The sequence below is a fragment of the Lepeophtheirus salmonis genome, chromosome 1, assembly GCF_016086655.4.
Source record: "Lepeophtheirus salmonis chromosome 1, UVic_Lsal_1.4, whole genome shotgun sequence".
In the NCBI taxonomy this organism is placed as follows: domain Eukaryota; kingdom Metazoa; phylum Arthropoda; class Copepoda; order Siphonostomatoida; family Caligidae; genus Lepeophtheirus; species Lepeophtheirus salmonis.
Genome location: NC_052131.2, coordinates 49,593,057 through 49,618,468, shown reverse-complemented (window position 1 = coordinate 49,618,468; position 25,412 = coordinate 49,593,057). Strand labels below are relative to the sequence as shown.

General features: G+C 31.9%; 4 protein-coding genes across 6 annotated transcripts in view; 2 read left to right on the top strand and 2 right to left on the bottom strand.

Moving 5' to 3' along the window:
* Positions 1-14,751, bottom strand: part of LOC121131930 (uncharacterized) — a 35,193-nt gene extending 20,442 nt beyond the window's left edge. For 2 of the 3 annotated variants that reach the window (XM_071894071.1, XM_071894072.1), the window contains exons 1-11: positions 9,956-10,050; positions 9,668-9,893; positions 8,462-8,530; positions 8,299-8,385; positions 7,595-7,636; positions 7,415-7,530; positions 3,261-3,279; positions 3,097-3,188; positions 1,701-1,770; positions 1,549-1,643; positions 30-165 (exon numbers count right to left, since the gene is read on the bottom strand). In XM_071894071.1, the coding sequence (XP_071750172.1) occupies positions 30-165; positions 1,549-1,643; positions 1,701-1,770; positions 3,097-3,188; positions 3,261-3,279; positions 7,415-7,530; positions 7,595-7,636; positions 8,299-8,385; positions 8,462-8,530; positions 9,668-9,893; positions 9,956-10,001 (998 nt within the window). In that variant the 5' untranslated portion in view covers positions 10,002-10,050. Of the gene's footprint in view, positions 1-29; positions 166-1,548; positions 1,644-1,700; positions 1,771-3,096; positions 3,189-3,260; positions 3,280-7,414; positions 7,531-7,594; positions 7,637-8,298; positions 8,386-8,461; positions 8,531-9,667; positions 9,894-9,955; positions 10,543-10,603; positions 10,739-10,807; positions 10,888-10,950; positions 10,998-11,081; positions 11,205-11,259; positions 11,353-14,611 lie in introns of those variants that run through there. The other variant, XM_040727328.2, reaches the window with a different exon arrangement.
* Positions 14,752-15,975: 1,224 nt separating this feature from the next.
* tilB (touch insensitive larva B) lies at positions 15,976-17,525 on the top strand. The gene is made up of 4 exons (XM_040727332.1): positions 15,976-16,173; positions 16,341-16,684; positions 16,750-17,152; positions 17,217-17,525. Exons 1-4 carry the CDS (start codon positions 15,976-15,978, stop codon positions 17,523-17,525), a joined length of 1,254 nt encoding a protein of 417 aa, XP_040583266.1.
* Positions 17,417-18,847, bottom strand: Nup37 (nuclear pore complex protein Nup37). The gene is made up of 4 exons (XM_040727330.2): positions 18,545-18,847; positions 18,076-18,471; positions 17,676-18,008; positions 17,417-17,615 (listed from the first exon to the last, which is right to left on the bottom strand). Exons 1-4 carry the CDS (start codon positions 18,740-18,742, stop codon positions 17,568-17,570), a joined length of 975 nt encoding a protein of 324 aa, XP_040583264.1. The 5' UTR covers positions 18,743-18,847; the 3' UTR covers positions 17,417-17,567.
* Positions 18,848-19,338: 491 nt separating this feature from the next.
* Positions 19,339-24,837, top strand: Polr1E (RNA polymerase I subunit E). Its single transcript, XM_040727327.2, has 7 exons — positions 19,339-19,497; positions 19,555-19,719; positions 21,314-21,692; positions 21,748-21,891; positions 21,960-22,169; positions 22,240-22,362; positions 24,621-24,837. Exons 1-7 carry the CDS (start codon positions 19,431-19,433, stop codon positions 24,763-24,765), a joined length of 1,233 nt encoding a protein of 410 aa, XP_040583261.1. The 5' UTR covers positions 19,339-19,430; the 3' UTR covers positions 24,766-24,837.
* The last annotated feature ends 575 nt before the right edge of the window (positions 24,838-25,412 follow it).

Here is a 25,412-nt window from a genome sequence, read left to right as displayed (position 1 = left end):
AAGTATTTTTGACGTTTAAAATGACTTACTATTCCACGTTTTTTGTTTCAAACTTGAGCATGGCATTGTCGAGAAAGGTTTTATAAGTGCTCTCATTGTTTTGAGGATATATGTTTACTTCTGCGTCATCACCACTATGTAGGGCCACAATCAGTTTCTTAGAATCTGCAACAGGCAAAGGTTATTAGACATGGGCTGATATGGTTCTAAATAATTTCGCCCCGAATATTTTTGCCGTCGGTAATTTTGATGCCTACAGTTTTGCTACTGGCAATTTTGAGGCGAGGATATTTTGCCGCATGACATATTTATGCCTTTATATTATCGGCTCAAACTTTAATCTCGATCAGATTAATTTTATAGCTAGGCAAGGACATCTCTAGTACTCCTTGAGCTAGGAGAAGAAAAAAAAAGCTAGGAGAAGAAAAAAAACCTTGGTTTATGGATTTTTTTTCAAACATATCCAAAAATTAAAAAGTTTCAAAAAAAAAATTCAAAAATTCATAGCCATTCACAAAAAATTAAACTTTTTGTCAAAAATTACAAAAATCCATAGCTATTCTCAAAAAATTTAAAAAATTCACGGCTGTTGACAAAAAAAATTCAAAAATCCAGAAAGATTTAGAAGAAATTAAATTTTTTGGAATTTTTTTAAAAAATCCACAGCTCTTGGTAAAAAAAATCAATCTCAAATATTAATTCTTCTGTAAAAAAATCCAGACCTATTTAGACAAAAATTAAATTTTTTGAAAAAAAATCCACAGCTGTTGGCAAAAAAATTAGAATTTGAAAAATCCATAGTTATTTTCTGAAAATTGAATTCAATTTATAATATTAATTTTTTGGAAAAATTAATTTAAATATTTAATTTTCTAGTAAAAAGCAAAACTTCCTTAATTGGGAGGGGGTTACAGCCCCTCCAACGAATATATCATGCGGCAAAATCTTCTAAAGGCAAAATTAACGTTCAAGGGTCGATAAATCGGGCAAAGTATCTAATAACTACATTGTATTATTATGAGAGTACGGGGGGGTATGGAGGATTATAGGTCATAAATAAATGTCTGGGGTAAAATTTTTAACTTAATATCTCAGAATTTGCATGGACTTTTCAAACAACCCTTGTATATCACTGATTTTTTATTCACAATATATCTGATTATTTCTTCATTGTATTTCTTATATTTTCAATATATGTAGAATTATAATCTTTATTCTTGATCAATATAGTCAAATAACTATCTATTTGCCTAAAATGTACTCCAAATTGTATATTCCTCTCTCAATTTTAGGTATAAGGGTTGCTCATTGTCTACACACATATTTGAAGGTTTAAACTCAAAAAAAATTCGGAACCACTGCCAAAGTATAAGGATAAATGTACTAGAAAATTTTGTTCAAATTTGTTCAAATTTAAAAACACTGTTCAGGTTCCCAACCGGGGGAGAAAACCCACGTTAAAAAATGTTTAGGAATTCAATCACTTCAAGTATTTAGGTGTACACAAATCAGAAGTTTTTCAATCAATTAAGTATACGAGATAAGTACCTAAGCAAGACTCTGAATCTGAGAGTCGATAGAAGCGGATGTAACAAGATGAATAAACATGTCTATAGGCTGGACGTCCACAATTTTCTCCATATCTATTAATGAAATAAGATGTAAAAATAAATACAATTATAATTTAGGAAATTGCTTACAAGCGAGTTTTTAAAGGAATATAATCAATGACGTAGTATCCACTGCAATGTCGAACATTGGCAATATCATCTAAAATAAATATATTAGGTACGTAATACAACAACATCATGGATGGATTGCTTAATATGAAGTCAAAATAGAATACAATAATAAAAATGATGGTCCAATACAGTCTTAGGAGGGGCTTAGTTTTTTTTTTTGTTTTTTTAAAAGAAACTTCATTTATGTCGTCCCTGAATTTGATCAACTGACGTTTTCTTTAGAATCTAAATCCTTGAAGAAGAAAAAAATGTATTCCTATTTTCCTATTTAAGAAAATGATTCTGAGAGGGGCTACATCCCCCTCCCCCTAAAGTGGCCCCTAGGTGATATCGGTTCTTGAAATTTCTTCAAAAAAGGTTAATGGTTTACTAAGCCCAATAAGATATCTTTTGTGATAATTCAGTGGTTTTTATTAAAAGAAACCGAAAATCAACATCTGGTAAGACTGACAATTTGAGGAATGTTTTGGAGGAGATCAGCTACAATCAGCTGTGACAAGGGAGGAGGGGAGAAGGAAATAAACAAGGACATTGGCAAAAGAAACTCCAAAATCCATCCCCAATTTTACTCTGAGTCCAACTAGGCCTTACAATTATAACTCTACAACAAATGCTCAAGGTTAAGCTTTTTAGTCTTTTTTGAGCACACACGAATGTTTAATCGGGGTTTGAATATAATTGAATCTCTTTATGAAAGAATGTTCACTACTCAAGAATTAAATAATCATGACATATGCTGATGATCAACTCCGAAAAAACGAGCTATCATCAAAATATAGATGATATATATCCCTGCCAATAACATTGGGTAAAATACTCTCAATGACGTCACCAGGACTTAATTTTACCTTTTTTAACAACCGACAAAGGGGGCTAGCCGCGGTCCTCGGTCTTCAATAAGGTCCAACATGACACTAATGGGTATCAGGACACTTTCATCGATTATTGGAGTCGGAAAAAATCAGTTGTATTTAAAAAAAATTATAGGATTTACTTAATGTAATAACAGAAAGAAATTGAAAAGTATCATCAAAAAACTTGATATTTCGGGCATTTGGTGTAAAATTGAAAAAAATAAAATGACCTTTAAAAAAAGTATTTTAAAAATACCATTCGATTTAGTAAAAGAAAGAAAAGCCCACATTTTATTTTCTAAAACAAATGTTTTCATATTGAGTCGGAAAAAATGGGATGTACGTCAGCAAAAATTTGAAAAAAAAAATCAGCCCCCACCCAAAAAAATATCCAAGTGACGGCCCTGATTGGTACCACTGGTAATAAGTTATCCATTTATATGGTGAATTATTTTACTTATGATTTAAATCCTATGTAAAATGTACAAAATAATACAAACCCGAGGTTCCTACATTCTGAACATCCTTATCGTCAAATTCTATATAAATATTTGGATCGCAGGTTGTGAAATGACAATTTGAAGATACTTGTCTGAAAATATAATTGCATAATATCATTTATTCAAACTTTGGTTTGGCCCAAATTTACTGAATTACTACTTACCCATAGTACCTTTTCCATGCTGAAAAAGAATGGATCAATGTTTAGAATTGGGGTTGTACATCGATATTTTATGGAGTAGTTAATAGTATTGGGTTTCGGTTTGAAAATCCTAAACGTGTCTGTTACAGTTGGACAAAAAAACTCGGTCTGGACCGGTTTGATATAAAATTTGAGTCTAGATTGTTACAAAGGAAAAGTTCAGTTTAGATCGGTCAAAAGGAAAAAAATCGGTCTACTTCGGTACCAAAAAAAAATCGGTCTAGACCGATTTTACAGATAAATTGTTTGAAACATGAGATCATATGTTTTTTCAAGTACAATGACGTTATACGAAGTTTAAACAGAGATAGCTCAGATTAATTTGGATCCCGCCATCTCTTGTATGTAAACAGTATTTGTTCTAGCACTTATCGTGTACTTTTGAAATTTTTGAAAAAAATGAATGACAGTTGGTTAAGAAAAAAAAAATTGGAGTCTAATAATATATGAGACCGAAAAAAATCGGTGCATAAATTGAGACCGAAAAAAATCGGTCAATAAACTGAAACCGAAAAAAATCAGTCTACAAAGTGACCAAAAAAAATCGGTCCATGGTCTGAGACGCGGTCTGGACCAAAAAATCGGTACTGGACCGAGTTTCAACACTAACAATTAATAATATATTATTGAATGAAGGATATCAGGTGGGCTGGTGGGGCTGAGGACCCCCATTCTGCATAAAATAATTTTTGCTTTTTACAATTACATGATCGGAAAAAATTTAATAACTTTACTGAGATGTAAAGGAGAAAAAATGTACAACTCAGTACATTTGGAGGAACCAGGAATTGAATTAAAGAGACGAAGAACGATGTTCTTCGTCTCTTCATTAATTATCTTTCATATTTTAAAGAGTAGGAAGCAGATTGGACTACATAGTCACTCATGGGACTTGAACCACTTGAGTTATATATCTAGAACTTGGAATTCATACCTCCAATGGATCTCAAGTCAAGTTATGATAACCTTAACAAGTGGGGTTATAGACTCCTTCAACGAATTTTTGAGGGTATTATATAATATGATACAATGAAATTTATAAATATGTAACTTCATTTGTAATAGTAGACTTCAGTTATATTTATCAAAGTATATTAATAATACAACTTTATATATTCATTCATTCTAATTCATTCATTTGTATAACTAATCTTAATTGTCATTCCTTTGTTAATGTTTAATTCGATTAATCAATTTATTTGCTTTAATAAATGTAAATATATATTTAATGCTAACAATTCTTGGCACTTTTTCCATTCGAATTGCTGTCGTGTTTGTTTATTTTGCTTTAATCTTATCCTACATAGTATTTAAATAATTTTTGTGTGTTATGTACGCCCCGCTTCGAAAAAACAATGATAGAAATGCATTTATTGCAAAAACAAATACAGACTTTCGACCTAAAATAAAAGTTGTTTTGAATTTTAAGTTACGTACGTAAGACTATGTTTAATTCTGATCAAACCAGATTCCTGGTCTCTTGGCGGCAATTTTCATTTTTTGCTAATAAGTTGATTTTTTTCATAAAACCAGATCTATTCCCCGTGTTTTAAAGTTTTTTTAAGGTATGGGTTGTTGATTCGAAAATGCAACAAGGAAAATTAAAAATGCAAAAAATGAATTATTATACTAACATAAAAATGAGAATTAGTTTAGAATTTTAACATATATATAAATAAAATCTTATTAATGTTTCATTGGCTATCTTTAAGATAGCGTATTTGTGATGGTATTTATAAATATTACTTATTTATTTTGTCTCTGGTTCGAATTAATTAGTTGTTACATAAGTGAGATTATTATTTATATTCAATAAAGGAAGGCGAGTCTTCCACCCGGAGAACTTTATCCAAGACGTTTTTCCCAGGGCGAGTAATCCTATGGAAAACATCCTAAGACAAATTTTCCATAGGCAAGGTTTCTTAGATCCATTTTTAAATACGTTAACACATTCCCATCCAATGATTTTAGACTTATACATAACATTTAAAAGAATAGAAAACCTTAACAAGTTCTCAAGTGTTTCAGACACGTAGGCCCAGTTCACAATGCAACGTTTTTAAAATGATGCCCTAATCTCCTTATCCAGATTCAAAAAGTTTTGCGTCTACATGAGGAAAAAATCTGTTTAATCTGAACGGATTGAGAATGTTGATACATCAAATTATTGGAGAAGTGAAAATGAGCGTATTCACGTGTAAAAATTAACTCCTCATAATTTGATAATTTTTTATACAAGCCATTTACGCAGTAAATGGCTTAGTCAGATTATTCCACTCTACAAGCCATTTTTCAAAAAATATTGTTTTAGATGACTCGGCTTCGTGTACAGGGTGACTTTTAAGTCTTAGAACAGCAACTTCCTTATTATTTCCCCTAGACAGTATATATACACGTCTATTCTATTTGATTCATATGATTTATGCAACCTCCATCTTTGTTTGTTGTTGTTTTTCTAAAACTTGTTCTTACTACGATATCATGAACTCGAAGTGCGCCATCATTTAACTTAATTTTGAAGGAAAGAGCTGTAGGTCCATTACCATGGACCTGAACTTTTTAAATGTGTCCTAATCATCAATCCACGAGCAGTGCGTGTTCAAGGGGCAAAAGCCGGCTTCGATAATGGGCTGGGCGGACGCTACCTCCTGTGGGATGAAAACACTCGATCTTCATTCCCGAGGGTGTGAAGGTAACGTATCTCTATGGACATGCTACAGTCCCAAGTACTTCTCTGGATCCAGGAACAGTACTGGGAAGGGTCTTATTGTTTCCTGCAGGACAAAGCACCTTCACATACTACAAAGTCTTTGGAAGAATGATGCCAAACCACTTTCGAACACTTTTGAAGCAAGAACATGTGGCCCCCTTTTCCCCCAGATATCAACGTAACGACTTTCCATATAGTCCATTCTAGAGAGGGATGTTAGTGTGACTTCCTACTGCAGCGACGACTTGTAGGCCGTGTCTGCATTGGACAACTTGTCGGAGGGGACCATCTGTACAGCGTGTAAAGCAGTTCTAAAACGTCTGAGAGATATATAATTGCCAAAAATGGTGGCCATGTGGAATGAACTGGCACTCATTTTGAAGGAAATTTTACGTTAATTGCAATGGTGTAAAAATATGTTTCAAGAAATAATATTTGTGTACTCTCTTGCCCAAAATAGATAAATATGTTAGTTTTCCAAAGAATACGTTTCCGTATGGACGGGATCTTAGAATAAAGGTGTATCCTGTATAACTTTGCCCGCACGTCATACTTTATCTTTCTATCTCGAAATTGGAGACAGCAACAGAGGATAGTTGAAATTCAATTATCGCAACCTTTTAATAATAAGTTAATAACTTCGGTACGTAAGTGAAGCGAAAGCGAAACAAAGGAGAAGGATTTTGACTTATTCGAGTTATTCGGATAATAAGCACTTTGAAGGGCCACAAAATTAGAGGAAAGGGCTCCTTGTGTGGAAGGAGTTACTTAAATAAAGAAAAGAAGCACTCTAAAACAAATTAAAATCATTAAATTAAAGCATTCCAAATTTCCAATTTGTTTAAATTTAATTCACAATCCTTCCAGAAGAAAATGTTTTGATCCAAAGTTATCGATCAAGTCCAATTTGGGAAATATGTTCCATATAAACTTCTTCTTCGTGGATGAAAGTAATGGGTATCATTATCCTAATGATCGGAATAACTCCGAAAAGTCTAGATCAGGGGTTGGCAACTTTGAAAGACATGGAGTGTCAACTCTAACATTTATAATCAATGAGTGTGCCACTATTTAAAATAATGTCAAAAAACACGGGCAAACTACAGGAATATGTTCTTATTTGAACGTGCCAGTGAAATTTCTTTCACGTGCCAGCAGTGGCACGTGTGTCATAGGTTGCTCACCCCTGGTGTAGATCCTTCTTCCCTTCCCTTTGCGTTCCTTCGCTTGACGTACCAAAGTTATTTCCTTATTCTAAAAGGTTGCGAGAATTGAATTTCAAATATCCTTCTTCGCTGTCTCCAATTTCGAGATTGAAAGAGGAAGCATGACCTCCGTGCAAACTTATACAGGATACCCGAATAAAGCTCCAAAGTATTTAAAACTCTATTAAAAGAAAACTTACATCTGGTAACTGGGCCCCAGAACCCTGTATCAAAAGTAGCCAAGTCCTTCCATGGCTCTTGCAAATTTGCTCCGTATAGATTGAACATACATAAGGATATAAAATTTGAAGGCGTCCTGGAATCAATGCTCGTTTATAATATCTAATATAATTGGTTTATATAAAAAAACAAAGACCTACTTCAGATATTTCTCATGGGGATTGACAGTCCATGAATTGTAGCTAAAAAATATTCATAATTAAGTAATGAACATTAATAGGCGTATTACGACAGGCTCCGCACACCGTTTATGAAAGTGGAGGGGCCAATCACTATAATGTAATGTTGAATTTGTGCTAGGACTGATTTACTAATCAGATTTAACCCCCCACGCCCATATAATACAAAGTGAAGGATCAAGCGCGCCCGCTACAAATGAGGTAGAAAACTGATAAATTACTGCCATGACTTAACATAAGTTCTTAAGGGCATTAGTCAGTTCTTTAGTCCTAGCTATCTTTATATTCTCTTCACTCCTAGCTAGGATTGAAGGATATAAAAACCCCGAGAAAATAATAAATTATAGCTAGAACATAAAGAAATTGAGTAGCATGCGTTATATTCTGACACCTCCATCTTTAAAGTTCTGCTTTCTTGTCTCTTTGAAAGAGTTTTTGATAAAACTTCAACTGCTCAAATGACTTAGTTAGTTGCTATATGATTTCAGCTGTTCTAGTTTCCATAAAAGGACTCACAAATTTTATTAGGGCTGAACTGTTTGTCTCTTTAGTCCAACCCAAAACTACAAAATGTAAAGAAATCAGTTTTTTATGCTATATAATAATTTGAAATTATTTAAAAGTGGAGGGCCCCTGTTGTGCGGCCCCTGTATATAGTATCTTACGTGTTATCCACAAAAAGCGCAAATATTGACTCATACCAGGGTTTACTCTCTGTGAATGTATGAAATGTGAATGGACCAATGGCAAATCTATATTGTCAAAAATAAAGAAATTTAGAATATAAAAAAACATTATAAAGAATCGACTCATGTTTATTCGCTTAACTCTTCAGGATTTGCCCATCGGCCAGAGGGAAATATGCAAATATGTGGGTCTTGCTTAAAGGGATCACTCCTTCAAATTAAAAATAAAATATTATCATCATAATTAATCAAAAACAATGTTAATTTCGTCTTGTTTCGTCTCATTTGGTCTCGTCTTCATCAAAATTATACTCGTCTTCATTTCGTCAGGAAAATAAAATAGTAGACATCAACTAAAAAAACTATATATATGTACATTTTAATGATTTTTTTTATCTGTTTATTAGGATTTTTTTTGTCAAGATGAAAAAATTTTACGACAAAATAGGCGTACAAAATTATTTTCTTAAAAAAAAGGTCATTTGGGGAAATCATTATTATATATTATATTATAGTATGCAACGTAGCAAAAAATTCAATACTTGAATTTTTTTTTCCAAATTTTTTAATTTTTTTTCCAAAAAATTAAATATCTACGAATAAGTATGGATTTTCTTTTTAAAAAAAAAAAAATAATATTGGAAATTTAGTTTTTGAAATTTTTTTTTTAAAATTTAATTTTCGGTGAGTAGCTATAGACTTTTGAAATTTATGTTTGAATTTTTTTTCAAAAAAGCCCTGGATTTTTTAATATTTTTTTAAATAAATTTAATTTTTGTATTTTCCAAATTCCAAAAACCAAGCCCAAAATAAATAATAATAATAATAAATATATATTGATACCATATATAATCTTGCAGATAATGCAGATTTTATTAAATGTGTAGCTATATATCTTTAATTCCATTCTACCCTACCAATTAAGTCTTTATCTTACATAAGGCAATGTTTTTAAAACGATACTGTATTTCTTTTATTCGGATTTAAAAAGTTTTGTGTCCACACGAGAAATAAATCTGCTTGATTCAAGGCGGTTAAGGTTTATCTATCTAATGGAGAAGGGAAAATGAGCGCATTCGGCGAGTAAAATAGTAACTCCTCTACTTAATTTGTTTATACAAGTTACGAGAAGCCGTTTTCAAAAAATATCATTTTCAGATGAAACAGAACGGATAAATATTATGCTTTTTCCTCAAAAAAAAAATGTATCCGTGTGAACGGGGACTAAGGCCTATATTCAGACACAACATTCGTCTCCTAATCGTATTTCCGTTGACTAATACAATTTGTCTTGTTATAACTGACGAAATTAAACACTGATTAAGAGATACAAAACTATTAGACATACACGGCACATCCAACCCAAATATCATCTTCACTGTCGTCGACAAAATCCTCTTCTCTCAGCGACCAATATGTGTAAGTCTCTAAAACACCCTCCATCCTTTTAAGTACGGCAAGAATGCATTCAAACTCCTGTTCCATGCTCCTTGATGCATCGTCTTTACAGTCTTTTAAATTTTTGGGGAGTTTGAATATTTTTTTATTCCCATAAGAATCTGAAGAATCAATTACTAATTAATTACAGCAATTAAATCACAAAGAGTAATGAAGCTAATGAAAAAATATTATTTACTTGGGATAATGAAGGCGAAGAGAATCCAGGCCATGTAAAAATTCATGACTCAATAGTCTCACAAGGATCCCAAATAGTAAGCTATTTATTGTCTTTATTCATGGAAATAACGTATAATTGAAATATGAACTAAACGGATTCATTTAAAATATTATATTTCATGATATTCGTATACATAATGCACACCTTAATCTTCAAGACTAAATTGTATTAACTTTGAATGTAGTTATATTCAAAATTTGATATATAATGAATTAAAATTTTAAGCACTCCGATTTCCTATAATTAATTTGAATCGACAACTCCACAAGATCAATTGAGGTAAAAAAATCAATCATTACAATGTTGGAGAGATTCCAAAGGGCTTCTTCCTCAAACCATTTCTCCATATGTGGATGGACATTATGTGATTTATGTCGGATCCCTTCTTTCCGTTTAATGGCAAATAACTCTTGAATATAAGTACCAATTTCTGGAGGGAAGGATGCGGATACAATGGAGAGTTCGTTCTTCCAATTATGTAAGTTCTCGATCACAAACCGCTGATAAAAATGAAGATCCGCATTGGATAAATTAGAGTATATGACCTAACCGTGATTTTAAAATTAATGGTAGTATATATTATTGATTTTATGAAAGAAAACAAACTTTTATTGGTGGCCAAAACAAAGCATTTCCATTTTCGATAGGGGCATGCCGATAGCTTAAGATCAATCTACGATTAATTGATAAACAATCATTATAAGTAAGGTTATGCTTCACTCCAAAATGAAATGGATACATCTATTCCCAAAAAAATATGAAACTGTGCACAAAATATGATTATTAGCGATTTACGTCAATCCTATTTACATAATTTCCGAGTAAATCAATAAGGCTTTTCTCTAGGTTCCTATGATTTTCAATAGTTTCTTTCATGAAATTTCGAAAACCTTATAAATGAAAGTAATACAAAAACTTTATAATAATTATTCTCAGAAATTCATAGGGAATACCTATAAAAACAACTTCGTTTGTGGAGTCTAGAAACTTCTTGACATCCCTGTAATTTGAATAATAAGATTAATATCTAATATCTAGATGTATGATGATAAAAGTATATAAATTGAACCAATCAATCCCTTACGAGATCCTCTATGGGCGAAAAGTCCAATAAGTTATTCCATATTAGAGGCCCATTGGGAGTAAAATGTATTTGGATATCTAAGTATCGTATTCCCATAACTAATTGTGTCCAAATAGATTCCTCCTAGAGTATAAAGGAATCAATGAGGATAGTTAATTTAACATTTTAATCCAAGTACTTGTGCAACACTAAATCTTTTTGTGAAGAAATCCGCATAATATCCCTCGAACTCCTTGATTGCTCCAGAGTTGTGAGTCCCCGGAATCATGAGCTATTTAATTTGAATTATAACCGGTTAATTTGTATATTATATAATTATAATATATTAGCCAACTCTTTAACTATAAATCATTTTATTTTAGCGATTGTACAATTTATTTGTTAATTTTGGACATTTTAATGGCCTAAACGACCAAGTTTTATACGAATAAAAACCCTTATTTCATTAATATTAACTAAACTATCGAATGCCAATTTGGGGCCAATAAATAAAAGGACTTAACCGTTACTATTTATTAAAAATTTATCCCACTAATGGCTAGTTTTATTATATATCAGAGCCTAAAGTGTACTAAAATTGTTATTTCATACTTTTATTTGTAAAAAAAATTAAAATAAATAACAATTACTAGGAAAATAACTAATAGGATATTTTTCGCTAATTGTATAAATCTAAGCATTTTTATGGATTTCCTCTAAGTATATTACTTTGATTTAATTCAAATTTTAGTGCTTATTATTAGCACCTAGTAGTATTTTATGCAGGTGTTAAGTCTTTTTTTATTCTTAAAGCTATTTGATAGAGTTTAATAAGGATTTATTGTAAATTTGTCCACTTTATTTAGTAAAAATATCAACATTTTAATTGCATCATAATTGAAGGAAACATCATCTTGGGGCTCAAAGGTGATAATTGTACAAGATAAAATGCAGAAAAATTTACAATAAAGATTTTAAGAAGTCCAGAAAAAACTCAATACTTGAATTGAATACTACTTAATGCCAACGATAAACAATGATATTTGAATATAATGTGAATATAATTATGTAACAAAAATCCCTGAAAAATTCCAGATTTGTCCATTTTTTTTTCTTATTGGACGAGAAAAGTAGGCTTATTAGAGATCCTATTCTATTAATTATTATAGTTAATTTGTATAACGATGTAATTTTAATACATATTAGGCTCTGATATACAATAATCAGACTAGGTACTAGAGGTAATGATGACGTCATGTGAAATTACTCTATGGAATCAACTTCCCTATTGATGGGATTTTAGATTGATTTCATTAATTAGGCTTCATCTTAATATAATCACAATAATATCATATCACGTGAACCACCTTTGGTAGCTAAGAAATGATCAAATATAGCGCGCGTTGCTACCATTATAGTATCACACAACCTTTCGTTCAAAAATAAACCGAAAAAAGGCCCGAAATCATCTGGTAGGTAGCCAAATAAGTCAATCAAACCAACTTCTATTTATCTCTTAAGTCCTCCCAGAATAAAAATTAATTACATATATATATTTCATAATATTAAAATCCTACATAATATTTTGTTCGATACATTTATTTGCATATACATTTGTATATGATAGCCAAAAAATTTCATAGAATTAATAAGATGGCCAATATATATATATAACACCAAGGCGACTATATTTATTCACCTTGTACACTACGAGGGATCAACAAAAAATTGTATTCCTGTCCTTTTGAAAACGGAGCATAAGTATTGAATAACTTATTACTTCGTTTATTTAACAAAAAGACTTTGTTATAAAATAGCCATGACATATCAAGTGAGACGAGGCCACCGACAGCTGACAACAAAATGCACCAGGTATTTTTGTGTTAGCGAAGTAACGCCGTGAGCGAGAAAGAAAATTTTACTAATAGGTAGGGGGAGGAATAGTTTGTGAGCCATTGGCTGCGAAAGCTAAGGAATAAAAAGATCCAGCCGGCCATCTTTCTAGAAAATATCTATAGAATTAAAGAAGGAAAGAATGAAGAAAGGCTCAACTTTCTCTACTTCTTTTTCTATTATATGTTTGTGTTTTGCCTATTTATTGGGATGGCAAAATGGTGGGTGACGAGCTTTTGAGATTGATCAACATCAGTCTAGTATAGGGAGAAAATCTAATGCTGTGAACATTAAATTAATGATGAATATCATTGAATACATTAAATCAAATAAAAATTAATATCAAAAGCCCAAAGTATGCTACTAGAAAGTATTTTAATGAGTTTCTTCGTGCTTGTTCCGGGACATCGTCTCACTCCAGGCTCAAATTATACATATATTTCTCCATGGAACGGACAAGAGTACACAAGCAACATGAGACCCCTTGTGAGTCTCAATATCAAAGAACTTAGAGAAAATGGACCAGAGCTTGGCTTTGATGAAGAGTTCCTTAGTCGAGAGTGTGTTAAATCCGCCTCACATTGCATGATAGGTCCTGTCATTCTACAATTTCATTTATACCTCATGATACATTAATTAATTATTTAAACTGTTATTTCTGTCGTTTTTATATTAAAATGGGATATCTATGAGATAGACAGTCGCAATTCTACTGCGTTCATTTATATTGAGTACTTAAAATCCTTTTAATTGAATAATAATAGTGCAATTAAACATTGATGAATTTGTTTCCTTGTCATAGTATCCCTTCCAGATTAAATTAAAGTCATATGGAAATGATAAATACTATGTAAATACGTTTAAACGACAGGCAAAAATTAGATTGTACTCAATTCAAGTGACTTAATTTTTTTATATAAACTGAAAATAAATGATTTTGAAGTCAAGTACTTGAAATTCAAAATTGTTTGGAATTCGAAAATTCTAATCCAATGTCAATTGCATAATTTATATACATATATTCACAGAAATGAAAATCAAGATTCGTCGACAAGGAGAGGATGATGAAAACATTGGTTTTGATTTCTCTAAACCTCTTGGACAGCGAATTATTCCCGGCTTTAAACACTCCGACTATAGGACCTTTGAGAATTCAGCTTTTGAAGAAGAGGCCAGAATAAGAAAATTAGAAAATGATAGAGGTTTGGCCTTTGTTCATGATGCAATAAATGAAGGAAGTAAGGAGAGTTGCGTATATATCGTATTCGTGTTTTTTAATCGATTATTTTTATATTTATAAAAAAAAGTGGAGTCTATTAAAGATTCAAAAAGTACTGTTGCATATACAGTTACGGTTATTCTTTCTATCATTGGGGCAATTGCCGCAGTATGTGTTTGTATTGCTGTATCAGTTGGATGCTATATTGGATGCCAAGCTGATAGTAATGACGATAATACAAATGCTGAAGAAAATGTTCGTCTGAATGAAGTCGTGAGTTATACTCCTTACTTTTAATATAATTAAAAAAAACAAAAACATTATGTATTTTCTAATTACAGAAGCCTCACAATGATAAAACTGAAGAAAACAAGTCCTGATCGATTAATTAAAATTAAATGATAAATATCAAATCAACAAATTGTGGCAATGAACTTACCTGATGAAATGGGATATTTCCAATATGAGATCTGAGTGTATACATCCATTGAGGTCTCGTTTTAAGACAATTGACTCGTATGATCTTTGTTTTTCTCACATAAGCTATCCAAAAATTAAAACATCTATGTTCATCACTAGATAAATTCTTTAGCGATTCGTAGGGTAAAGAAACATTGGTCTCAAATCTTCCCCGATTATCCGTTTGCTTATTTGTGATGGTATACGACGCAAGTGCGTTTTTTTCTAAATTGAGTGAGATGTACATAATTATTAGTGTGAATTCTAGTACTCATTAACCTCCAATCCTTGAATATTCAAGAAACAAATTGGAGCGAGTCTCTCTAATTATAATAATAGATACACAAATTATGTTCATCTTTAAAATCATTTACGTGATGTCTCATTCCCTATCCGATCATGAGAGAATAGTCCAATCCAGTCATCTGTAATCATTATGTTCTTAGGAGACTTCCAGTTTAGCACCAATCGCCTCTTGTCTGTGTATCCTAGCAAAGATACAGATGCCAATGGACTTAACGTTAAAAATACTTTTGCTTCATCATTGGAACTATTCCTATAGCAGGATGTGTCTGTCAAATTTTAATGAGCCATTGTTACTATTATGTTATTAATTGATTTTAAGTGTTGTTGATAAGTAATTTTAATTGTAGTATCAATTAATTCTCCCCTCCCTCCTCATGGACCAAATTTTTTATTCAAGAATCGAATTTTTTATATACATATAAATTTCCAATACTACTCAGATGAAAGGGCCACATTTTGTTCTATAATTAATTAATTCTTCAACTCGTCTCGTTAATATTTTGCGAGTGACATAGATACTAATTAGTATCCTTTTTGAATACACTCTCAGTATTGAACAACACACCTAAGTAAAATAATTAATATCTACCCCTCACTATAATTGTTTCATAATACATTATAAGATTCTAACCACAACTGAAAACGCTTATTTTTTATGTCAGTTTCTTTGTTATCTTTAGATAGTTTAAAAAGTTTTCTCTAGCTTATAAATTTTTATTATTGGATAATTTAATTATTTCTAATTGTTTATTTCTCAGAATAAATGTGCTTTATTAATAATTTGGTACTTACAATTTATTTCACGGATGCCTCGACTTGAAGTCAGTAAATATATAAAAAAAAACAATACTTCTATAATATAGAAGTGTTTCATCTTGTAATCAAACTACTCTCTTATTAAGTCATTAAAAATCCATGTTAAATTTGAGAATGTCGTATATATACATTTTATAGCATAATATACCTAACGGCGTAACCAGAGTCATTTTTATCGATTAAACATTTCACAAATAAATACTCAAAGAACATCATCGAATCATGGTTTTTATCACTACGGAGGTTTTAAAGTCTCGTGCCGAGCATAATGAAAAAAATTTGACTACTCTTGAAGAAATATCTCTCAACTCTCTCTCCATTGAAAAGATTGAGTTCCTAGATTCAGTTTGCCGAAAGCTTCAAATCCTTCATTTAACGGATAATGCTATATCCAAGATTGAAAACATTAAGATGCTTAAGGTTTTTATTATTAATTATAGATCAAGGGCATACTGTCAAGCAGCCAAGTGCGCATTAAAGAGTCAAGGGTGGAATTACCACATCTTTTTTTATCGCGCCGATTTCTTCACAGTACTCTTCTACTATAGATTCATCCAATTTTCCTAACAAACAATTTTTTCTTAAAGGATTTATACTATCTCAATATGGCGATGAACAATATTGAAGTAATTGAGAATCTCTTCAAGAACGAAAGACTAAGAAAAGCGGATTTCACAATGAACTTTATCAGCTATCTGATAGTGTCCTGTAAAAATCTAGAAGATAATTTAAATCTCAAAGAACTTTATTTGGTTGGAAACCCTTGTACATCTTTTGAAGGCTATAGAGATTATGTTGTTGGATCTTTGACTCAATTAGACATGTTGGATGGTAAACAAATACTCAGAGACGAAAGAATTCAGGCCATACAAAAGTTGCACATTTTAAAAGCACAGATAAAGGCTCAAGAAAATGAATTTAAGGACAAAAGGTGAGCATATATTGACTTGGTAACATTCGTACCTTATATTAAAACAGATCCTAATTTACATTTAGAGCAAAGGAGAAAAAAATCCATGAGGCAGATATACTAAAAAATTCTGAATATTACAAAGATGAGACGATTCCCTTGTTAGATAGAAGGGAAAAATATTATAAATCCAGTTGTGTCCATTCGCCAGAATATCGATTGGAGCAGTGTCGAATGAAAGAATACTTTGATATTGAAGATGAAAAGTTAAAACATCCAGATTGCTTCAAAAGTCCAAAACCACCAAGGAGACTTAAAAATAGTAATGGAGACCCTTTGAACGTCAATGAAATTAAATGGAATTTCAAATATAATGACTATGATTCAGAAAAAGTAATTATTGAAGTTGAAATTCCAAAGTATATAGACACGAAATCTACGGATCTTAGCATTGAGCCCAATTATATTAAAATAACTTATAAAGATAAGATAAGTACATCACAGTTATGATTTTAAATTATTGCAGAAAAAAAATAAATTCTTTTTTCAACACGTTCTACAGCTACGTCTCTTGGATGAAATAATCACATCAAAATCTAAGGCAGAGCGTTCAATTGCTTCAGGGAATCTTGTCATTTCAATGCCACGAATCAAGCCCTATACTACAAACCTAGATAATAATTATCAATCTGCATCATCAAAAGAAACAAAGACGGACACAAGTAGGAGGAAAAATAGAGTACGTCATGAGGATTTACTAATAAATGATTCCTATTTTCATAAAGTGGACTATAAAAATATAACCAACAATTTAGAGGGCAAATACTCTCCACCTCCACCTCTTTTTGTCGAAGAAGAGTAAAAAAAAAAATATTTATTCGTATAATAAGACTTTCAAATATTCTTAGTTATTGACTCCCCTTATACAAACGTATCCATCAAGTCCCACAGCCTAAAAAAATAAAAACATGGGGATATTATAAATAAAATATTTCTGACCTAAAAAACTTACCAAGTAATTAAATCTATGATTCCAGGATACACCTCCCACTGGTCTATTGGACACTTCTAAAAGTGGAGATATATCATTTTCATTGGTAGAGGTGATTTTAACAGTGTAGTTAGGTTGTCCAGAGGTGGCTATAATTGAGTCCGTACAAGAAGAAAATTTGACGATTCTAATACCATCCTCATGAACTTTTTTTTTAACCATGGGTATACTTGGTTTTGATAAATCATAAATGATCCAATCTGTCCTTAAGGCAACTGATATTAAAAGACTATTACTTAGAGACCAATTCGCAGAGAGAAGAGGACCAACTCCGCAATCAACGGAGAGAATTGGCTGAAATATCAGAAAAATAGAAGAAAAATAAGTCGATGCTAATACATCTATACAATCATATGCGTACATGATAGGTTACGATGTTGAATATATGAATAACTCCAGCCTTTTCCGCCGCCATTAGTTTGGAAACTTCCATGGGATGCCATCCAAGGGACATGACAGGGGATTTAAAAGTAATTGAATGGATTCTAGATCCCGTCTCCGTATCCCAAAGCATAACAGTCAGATCATCAGATCCACTTGCGATTTGATCACCCGTTTCTGGATTATAAACTAGAGTGTTGACGTAGCTTCGATGACCCTTGAGAGTTTGTACTTCATTTTTAGCATTTAAATCCGTATAAAAAAGACGAACATTGTGTTCCATATCACTTGTGGCAAATTTGAGTGTTTTTGGTGCGGAGAGGAGGCAGGTTAGGGGAGAGAAGGCGAGAGCTTGGACTCGAGAATCGTGATAGATCTACACAAAACAAATGATTGAGGGGGAAAAATATTATTTTATACAGAAATGAAGGATTTAATTCATCAATTACTTCTGTAATGAGCGTATAATCAATAAGCCGATCAAATCCTCCTCCATCTTCATCCGGTAACTGGATGTCATACAAAAGGACCCGAGATTCTGTCCCAATCGCTAATAAATTATAGCAACCTTTAAAAGGAGCAAACTCTGTCACGTAAGCCCTTTCTTTGATAGGGAATTCCAGGGGTTTGACCTTCTTCATCACCATATTTATATTATTGAGGACGGGACTTTAAGTGGTATACCACGGCAAGTCAAAATGAGAGGGAATTCAAAGTCGGTGTGAGATGTTTAGTGAGTCCAAACTTCATCTGCTGTGAATATATGTTTATTATTTAGCAATGACTGAAATTGTACCTGAAGGATTTTAAATCTACACCACGCAACCTGTTTTAAAACTGTAAACTCAAAAAAAATATTGTTTTATACAAAATTTACTAAATTTTGTGTAATGCAAGCAGTAAAAATGCATTTTCCTATAGTTTTAAACAAAATTAAACTAATTTTGAAGAAATGTGAAATCCATGGGGAAAATTGAATCTACACATAAGCCCTTAATAAAAGTCTACTCGGATAAATGAACTCAAAATCCATAATATATATAATTGTATATTGAAGAAAGTTTATATGAGTGGTTTGTCGCATTTTGGACGGATTCATAAAATATTAATGTAAATTTAATTGATATTTCATATAAAAAGGTTGCGTGTTTGATCAATGCTCTTCCAGGTATAATATAATTTATAAACTCATTGCACGATTCCCGACAAATAAGTAAAAAAATGACATGACGTCATCTTCTATAGCACAACAAAAAAATCATTTTACAGCTTTTGTTTATTTATATTTTAATCAAAACACGTGAGACGGTCTAAAATATCGACTGCAACGAAAAAATGACCAAAAAAGCGACTGTAGAGTCTGTATCTGTTCAGAAAATTGGCTCATTTGGACCACTCATAGGTAATAATATATATTCCGATGGATATTCATATTTATTAAAACATATTTTAATTGCAGCCAAATTTAATCATGGTGCTTTAATCGAACCAACAAATATCAAATCCATAAATTTAGATGTATCCAATACCAATCAGTTCTCGGAGGATGAAAGAAAACTCAATTTTGATCTCTCTTTGAAAACGGACAAAATGATTTATTCGAGCGAGGTTTCTTCAGTTAAAAGTACAATGATTAAATATTAAAATTGATATTCTGTTTAGAGCAAAGCTTTTGAAGTTGTAATCCCTTCAATAGTGCATTTTTGTGACATATTTAATTATGATGACTCTAATCAAATCCAATAATTGATATTCTATAACGTCCTGTGTATCGATTATTCTCGATTTCAGCTGTTTGACAACTTTGTGGCTCAAAAACTTTATGTGTGCAATAGAGTGTTTTTACATCACGTCACAATTTTGATGTCGTCCATTTTGGAGGCCTAAATAAACAAGTCTTATAACAATGAAAACAGGGAAATAGAGAGATTTTTTTATTTGTCTGTCCCATTTTGACATTCAATAGTTTATTAAAGAAGAAAGTGTAATATTTTTTTGAAAGTAGTTGAAAATCGAAGATTATCTAAAAGACTTCAATCCTATCAGTCCGATATTAATCAAATTTGTTAGTCCTAGACTGGTCCTTATCGGTCTTTTATGGAAACTACAACATCTGAAATTGCGTAGTTACTACTAACTACGTCATTTACGTCGCTGAAGTTCCATCATAATTCATAACCTCTTTAAAAGAGACAATACACCTGGACTATAATGTATTATACGTTATAGCTATCATTAATTATTTTCTTAATTCTTATATTATATTCTTCTATACTAGCTAGGAATGAAGAAAATAAAAGATAATTAGGACTGAAGGCCAAGGTATCGGTCCTTAGGACGGTTGAAATGTAAAAAAAAAAGTCGTACTGATAAAAAAAAGACTGATTAGGCAATCAGTCCTAGGACTGATCCAACACTAATTTTAATAGAAGGAGACGCTATCTTGGGACTCAAAGTTTATATTTTTATTACATAAAATTGACAAATTTCAAATAAATAATGATTAAACTCCATCAAATGGCTTTAACAAAAAAAACTAAACTTAAAATTTGCATTGAATACTACTTGATCCCTATCATAAACACTCATATTTGAATATAACCAAAGAAATATGTACTGAAAATGGCTAGATTCGTACATTTTTTTTTTTTTTTTTTTTTGATATCTTAGGGATATTAAAACCGAAAAAACTGTAGAAATTATATTTATATATTTATTTTCATATAGGATGAGGAAACATAACAAAGAAACGTTCGTTTTCCGTCGAAAAAAATATTCCTAAAAAGTGGTTTGACAGAATATTTTATAAAATTTAACTAATTGCAATTTAGCTTCTGAGTTTTTATTGGTATGCCTTACGGTTTATTAAAGCCAATTTTTCAATCCCGGTTTATTAAAATATCAAAGTTCAGTATATGGACAATGAGGAACGTCATCAATCTGATATGGTTTTTAAAACTATGTGAAACAAAACTTTACATATGTACTATCACTATGAAACAAAAATAAAACTTGTTGTTTTGCCTTTTGGAAAAAGGAAGTTATGTTGCTGCTCCCTCTGGGCCTCTCCAAATTAGGCCCTAGTAACGTGACTAGTTTGTACTTTGTACGGCTCTGTACCTACCTTTAGTTATTTTTTTTTCCATTGGGCCCAAATTTTAGACGACCACACTACCCACAGTACATATTATGTAAAACATTGATTTCTTTATTCTTAGGCATCAAATGCACGCCATCAAGAAAAACCTACATTGCCATTCGAAATAAAACAACGAATAAGGTGCGTCTCATTGAGACAAATCCTATACATCTGGGTCCTGTAGTTTTTGCTCGCAATTCAACGAATGTTTTCTTAAACGAGAGTGTAGATGCACTCAGTACAAGTAAAGGGATGGATAGAATGGCTCTAAAAAAACAATTGGTCAACAAATTTGGTCAAGCTAAAGGTCAACGCTTCTTTCAACAAGCTGATAGAATGAAGGTGGATGAAGATGCCTATATGGATAAAATGGCCGTGGCAGCAGAAAACGTTAACTTGGATTCATTGAACAGCGAAATTGTAGAATCGAATTTCGAGTTGATTCCTCCTATAAATAGGTAGACTTACTCTTATTTATAATAATCATTCCCATTATTATTAATTTTCTTTTAGGAAAGCTACATTAAAAGAAGAAGTGTATAATCTAAAAAATATGATATCTTTGAATGAGATTGAAGCACTAGAGGCGATTGTCAAGACTTTTAATGAAAAATATCCAACGGAAGCGAAGTTAGACGCTTTTTTTAAAGAGAATAAGTAGGACTTGAGGAATCATTCTATTTTTTTCTTTTAAGAAATGAACTATTTTCTTTCCCATTTTTCAGAATTTCAAAGCTGGTTGAATCCTTGTATAAACAAGAGAAAAACGGATTGGGAAAGGCATCTACACTAGGCATCATTTTGTATATTCAAGGTGCTTTGTGCTTTGCTGATCTAAAGGACAATTATTTTCGAAACGGACCCATTCAAAGTCTTCCCAACTATCTTCCTGATTTTGTTCGTAAAAATATATATACGCAATTTGTTGATGATGGGTAGGTTGTTAATTATGATTAATGGATACCTCCACTAATGATCTATTAACTTCATTTTTCCCCTCTTCAGAAAACTCACACCCATGTCTCGTGACAAAGCCCTTTGTCATGCAATCGTTTTAGCATTGCTATCCTCGGATTATCGTATCGAATTTAAGGATCTTGTATCTTCAGTTCATGTTAAAGTTCCTAAGTAAGTTGTTTTATTTTATTTTCAATCCATTGGGCTCTTTAGGGGAGACTATGGATCGGTTACGAAGCCTCAATTTATTATATTTGCTCTCTGAATATATTGGTCATTTTTTAAGTTTCAGTTACAAAATTAATTGAAGCTCATATTCGAACTTAATAGGAATAAAAAAAAGTGTTGTATCAGTCCTTATTTATTCGAACTAGTCCAGTTCAGTCTCAGGATTGGTCCTTCAGACTATCTGGACTAGAACTGATTAAAAAAAAATGAAAAAATAAAGTTAAGTGACTTAATCAAGGACATAACTTTATAAGTTTTAGGAGTGATATGCAGAACTGAATTAGACCAGACCGAGACTGAAGTAGACGGGACTACAGTCTTCAGTTCTAAATAAAGATCGACACAGCACTTATAATATGAGTTGGAAAAAAAAATCCATAATTTCTAACTCCTTGCCAATCAAAATAGTCCTTTCATGGCGGCCGTACACGAAGATTTCTATTATTTTATCCACATTTTCGACAATTACCCTTCCAGAGCCTGGTGCATCTTTTACATCTAATTTACCGAAAGGTAATCGACTAAACCAAAATTGCGCATGATTGCCATGTTATTTCATCAGGACCATAAAAACTATTCCCAAAATTTGTTGCAAATTCTTTGATCCATGTTTTTCAATAGTAAAAAATCCCCAAACAGGCAAACAAATTATAACTGTTATGCCTCCTACAAACTAAACATAATATAGCTGAAAAAGTAATAATATCTTCGTGGCGAGTGTACAAACATGAAAAAATAAAAAAATCGAGCAGACTAAATGTACCTTTCCCGCGAAATTTGAAAAGTAATCTTACTTTTTGAACACACCTCGTATATTATATCTATAACTTAAGAAATACCTTATATTAGAGCGTTAAAAAGATTTACCGTCAAAAATCTTTTGTCAAATCTTTTCGGCCTATGAACTCAAAAAGGTATTACTTAAGATTTTTATTTTTATATTAATTTATAACGATTAAGGGGCTTCGTTTAGAACCCCTATCATTAATACATATTTTGATAAAATTATCAATACAATGATTTTCTTAGCAGTCGACAGCTTTATGTGTTCTAAAGGGTGATTCAAAACGAGCGGTTTTTGGATTGTAGAAATGAAACACGTAAAATATTATATTATGGTCAAAACTTTATTATGAACCGAAAAAACATTCCTTTACAATTATTTCTAGAAAATAATCACCTTCATATGTTGGCCGCAACTGGTCTTTAAATGGTCCATTCTTTCACGCCAATTTTCGATGACGCGTTCGAGCATTGTGATCGGAATCTCAAGAATAACTCGCTCAATATTTGCTTCTAATGCTTCAATCGTCTCTAGTTTATCGACATAGACTTTTGCTTTTACGTAGCTTCAAAGAAAAAAGTCCAAAGGTGTGATATAACACGATCTTGGTGGCCAATTCACCGGGCCAAAACGTGAAATTAATTGCTCACCAAAATTATGTCCCAATAAGTCCATTGTTACGCACTCAGTGTGGCAAGTGGCACCACCGTCTTGTTGGAACCAAATATCGTGGAGACCATGTGCTTCAATTTGAGGTACCAAATAGTCTGTTACCATGGCGCGATAACGTTCGCCGTTGAAGGTAACGTGTTCGGCTACACTTTCGGCTACGCCCGCAATATTTTCTATGCTGCGAGCTGTACTTGGTCTACCAGACGACTGCACATCCCAGCAAGTTGCTGCCCCTTCAAATTTTTCGATTATTCTGCGAATTGTGGATTCTGAAGGTCGGTTATGTGGACCATAAATTGTTCGTAATTTGCGAAAAACTTCTTTCACAGAACGCTGATTTTCCTAGTACATACAATTGAACAATTTGTACACGTTGTTGTGGCGTAAATCGTTCCTTGAAGAATTGTAAAACAATACTGAGTAAAAATGACGTATGAATTTGACAGAACTCGCGCGCGCCTGTTTAAAAATCCCTACTGGAAAAAACTGCTCGTTTTGAATCACCCTTTACAACATTTAAAATCGGAACATTGTAAAAAAATGACTTTTAACCTCTCAAAATTTGCATAATAGAGATGAGCAAATAATAATGGCTGGGCCGCGGTATAGGACCTAATAATAATTAATTCACTTTTTCTAAATTTGTATTATTATTTTTTTGAGTATTTACACGCTTAATATTTAGACAAAAATAACCGTGGATTTTTCGAGATACTTTAATATTAATTATCTTCTTACTTTCCAGGCTTAAAATGCTTATATCATGCACGGGTGCTACGTGTTTAGTGGACACTGTTACGGGTTCCTCTGAAGTTGTTCTCAAATTACCTCTTGCATCATTTGATGCTAATAAAATTGTCAAAAAACGAAGGTCAAAAAAATTCGTTTAATTAGAGTACTACTATGTTAAAAATGAATTATACTTACATAAAAAAAAAAAATAATTATGTACATATATTGAAGCTGGAACGCGCGTTCTTTTTGTAGTTATTGAAATTTGTATTATATTGTAATGTTGGATTCTAGTATTACTCGAACTCAAACTAAAAAAAAAACATCTTCGTCTTGACTTAACACAATAACACTTAACGTGATCTATAAACTTAAATCAATGCCAGATTCAATAAATCATCCTGCCTTGAATATATGAATTATCACCATTCTTGTCTGTCTTTGTGTCGGCCCTTATATAAGACCATGGTCCTTTTCAGTGCGGTCACATTCACTCCAGTCCATGCCATCTTGTCGGCCTTTAAAGAAGGTAAAATTGATCCCTCGTTACGTCATTGAGGGTGTTTTTACTTTTTTTTTAAATCATATGAATATTTTTTGCAAGATATGTGCAATGATTTTAAAATATATATCATATATCTTATTTGGTTTAATAAACCAAAAATTCCAAAGAACGACAGTCAAGGACCGACAGTCTTAAGGACCGGTCCTAAGACTGAACTGTACTGAATAAATAAGGACCGACACAACACTACTGATGTAAAAAATTAGTGTAGTGTCGGTCTTCATATAGGACCGTGGTCAA

Coding starts and splice junctions, on each gene's coding strand:
- tilB (XM_040727332.1), top strand. CDS start 15,976: ATGGTTTTTATCACTACGGAGGTTTTAAAGTCTCGTGCCGAGCATAAT. Junction 16,685..16,749: donor AATGAATTTAAGGACAAAAG/GTGAGCATATAT, acceptor ATTTACATTTAG/AGCAAAGGAGAAAAAAATCC. Junction 17,153..17,216: donor AAATAACTTATAAAGATAAG/ATAAGTACATCA, acceptor TTTTTTCAACAC/GTTCTACAGCTACGTCTCTT.
- Nup37 (XM_040727330.2), bottom strand. CDS start 18,742: ATGGTGATGAAGAAGGTCAAACCCCTGGAATTCCCTATCAAAGAAAGG. Junction 18,009..18,075: donor TCAACATCGTAACCTATCAT/GTACGCATATGA, acceptor CTGATATTTCAG/CCAATTCTCTCCGTTGATTG. Junction 17,616..17,675: donor ATCATAGATTTAATTACTTG/GTAAGTTTTTTA, acceptor TTATTTTTTTAG/GCTGTGGGACTTGATGGATA.
- Polr1E (XM_040727327.2), top strand. CDS start 19,431: ATGACCAAAAAAGCGACTGTAGAGTCTGTATCTGTTCAGAAAATTGGC. Junction 21,892..21,959: donor GCTTTTTTTAAAGAGAATAA/GTAGGACTTGAG, acceptor CCCATTTTTCAG/AATTTCAAAGCTGGTTGAAT. Junction 22,363..24,620: donor GTTCATGTTAAAGTTCCTAA/GTAAGTTGTTTT, acceptor CTTACTTTCCAG/GCTTAAAATGCTTATATCAT.